Source organism: Calidris pugnax, unplaced genomic scaffold (genome assembly GCF_001431845.1).
Source record: "Calidris pugnax isolate Ruff unplaced genomic scaffold, ASM143184v1 C14823342, whole genome shotgun sequence".
Lineage (NCBI taxonomy): Eukaryota > Metazoa > Chordata > Aves > Charadriiformes > Scolopacidae > Calidris > Calidris pugnax.
This window is the reverse complement of record NW_015094083.1, coordinates 1-1,644: the sequence shown is the minus strand read 5'-3', so window position 1 is coordinate 1,644 and position 1,644 is coordinate 1. Positions and strand designations below refer to the sequence as shown.

Below are 1,644 nucleotides of genomic sequence, written 5' to 3'. Positions count from 1 at the left end.
CTGCAGTTTGGATGGCTTGACTGAAAGCAACAGGCTCACGAATATGCCGGGCCCAGAAGTTACCCTCAGCAAAGTCATTTGCAGAAGCAGCCGCCCCAGTCAGCGTTGAAATCACTTCAATTTCCCCTTTTTGTTTTTCTAAAGGTTTTATGCTCTCTTCCAACTCCCCAAGTATCATATCCATGCTAGGGCTGTGGTACGCAGCTGGGACATTTAAAACATGAAGAAAGATGTTTCTCTGGCTGAAGGTTTGAGCTAAATCTCTCTGGACAGCATCCACAGAGTCTGAATTCCCAGACAAGGTGCAGGAGACGGGGCTGTTGAAGGCTGCGATGCACACCTTTCCTGAGTAGCGAGGCAGACAGTCAGCAATCTCTTGAACAGGGATGTTGCCAACCACCAACATTCTGCCTCCGGCAGGCTTTGCCTGCAGCCGGCTCCGGTGATAAATCACTTTGACTGCATCTGCCAGGGAAAGGTACCCAGCAAAATGCGCAGCAGCAATTTCCCCTACCGAGTGGCCAACAGCAGAGACTGGTTTGATGCCCCAGTATTTCAGAAGGGAAGCTGTGGCAACCTGCAGGGTAAAAAGCAAGGGCTGGGAGAGCTCTGGATTCAGCAGATCCTTTGGGCTGTGACCTTTTGGTGGCAGGAGGCTGATGGGAGCGTGCTTCTGAAAAAGCGCTTCTATTTCCTTGCACTTGTCTCTGAACACGGGCTCTGAGCTCAGCAGGGCCTCACTGAACTCCTTCAGCGTGACGCCGTTGCCACAGAACACAAACACCAGCTGTGGTTCCACCTTCCACGGGGCAGGTTCTGTGCTCGCTGCTGACGTAACCGCTTGCTGCAAGTGCTGGAGAGAATTTGTGACAAAGGCTTTTCGGTACCTATAGCTGGCGTGGCTTCTTCTGCAGGCGGACGTATAGGCCAGGCTTGGGAGGGTGACAGACTTTCTTGTGCTCAGCTGGTCGGCTGTGTCGGCCATTGTCATCTGAAGGGACTTACTTGATGCTGCCGACAGAAGAACTAATTCAAGGGGCCTCTTAAAGGCCGGAAGAGACTCTACCTGCTTCATCTGCCTGACTACAACGTGAGCATTGGTTCCTCCAAATCCAAAGCAGTTGATGCCAGCGACCCTTCCGTACTCCCTGGATTCTTCCCAGGGCTCTACGCTTGTGGGAATTGCAAGATTTAATCTCTCTGTATCGATGCTGCTCATCTCCTTGGAGTAATGCAAGGAGGGAACAATCTTTCCATGATGCATCATCAGAAGCACTTTGATTAACCCTGCTGCTCCAGCAGCTGATTCTGTGTGGCCAATGTTTCCTTTCACTGAACCTATTTTCAGAGTGGAAACTTGTGAAGACCTGTTTTTACAAACGACACTACCTAGGCTTTCAGCTTCAGTAGGATCTCCAGCGGCAGTTCCTGTGCCGTGTGCTTCGATGTACTGCACAACTGAGGGATCCACACGACTTTCATAAATGCTGCGCAGTAACTTCTCTTGCTCTATCCGAGACGGTCTTGTGATCGGAGTAATGGACCTACCGTTCTGATTTACTGCACTGATGTTGATAACACCCCAGATTTTGCTGTAGTCTTCCTTTGCCTGTTGCATAAAAAGGCACAACTATCTTTAATAAT

The 1,644-nt window shown here is 50.2% G+C and overlaps 1 protein-coding gene across 1 annotated transcript; it reads right to left on the bottom strand.

Moving 5' to 3' along the window:
- Positions 1–7: 7 nt before the first annotated feature.
- Positions 8–1,618, bottom strand: LOC106900734 (erythronolide synthase, modules 3 and 4-like; the record flags this gene model as incomplete). Its single annotated transcript, XM_014962875.1, has 1 exon — positions 8–1,618. A coding segment is annotated over exon 1 (1,611 nt), but the record flags the coding sequence as incomplete, so codon positions are not given.
- Between the last annotated feature and the right edge of the window lie 26 nt (positions 1,619–1,644).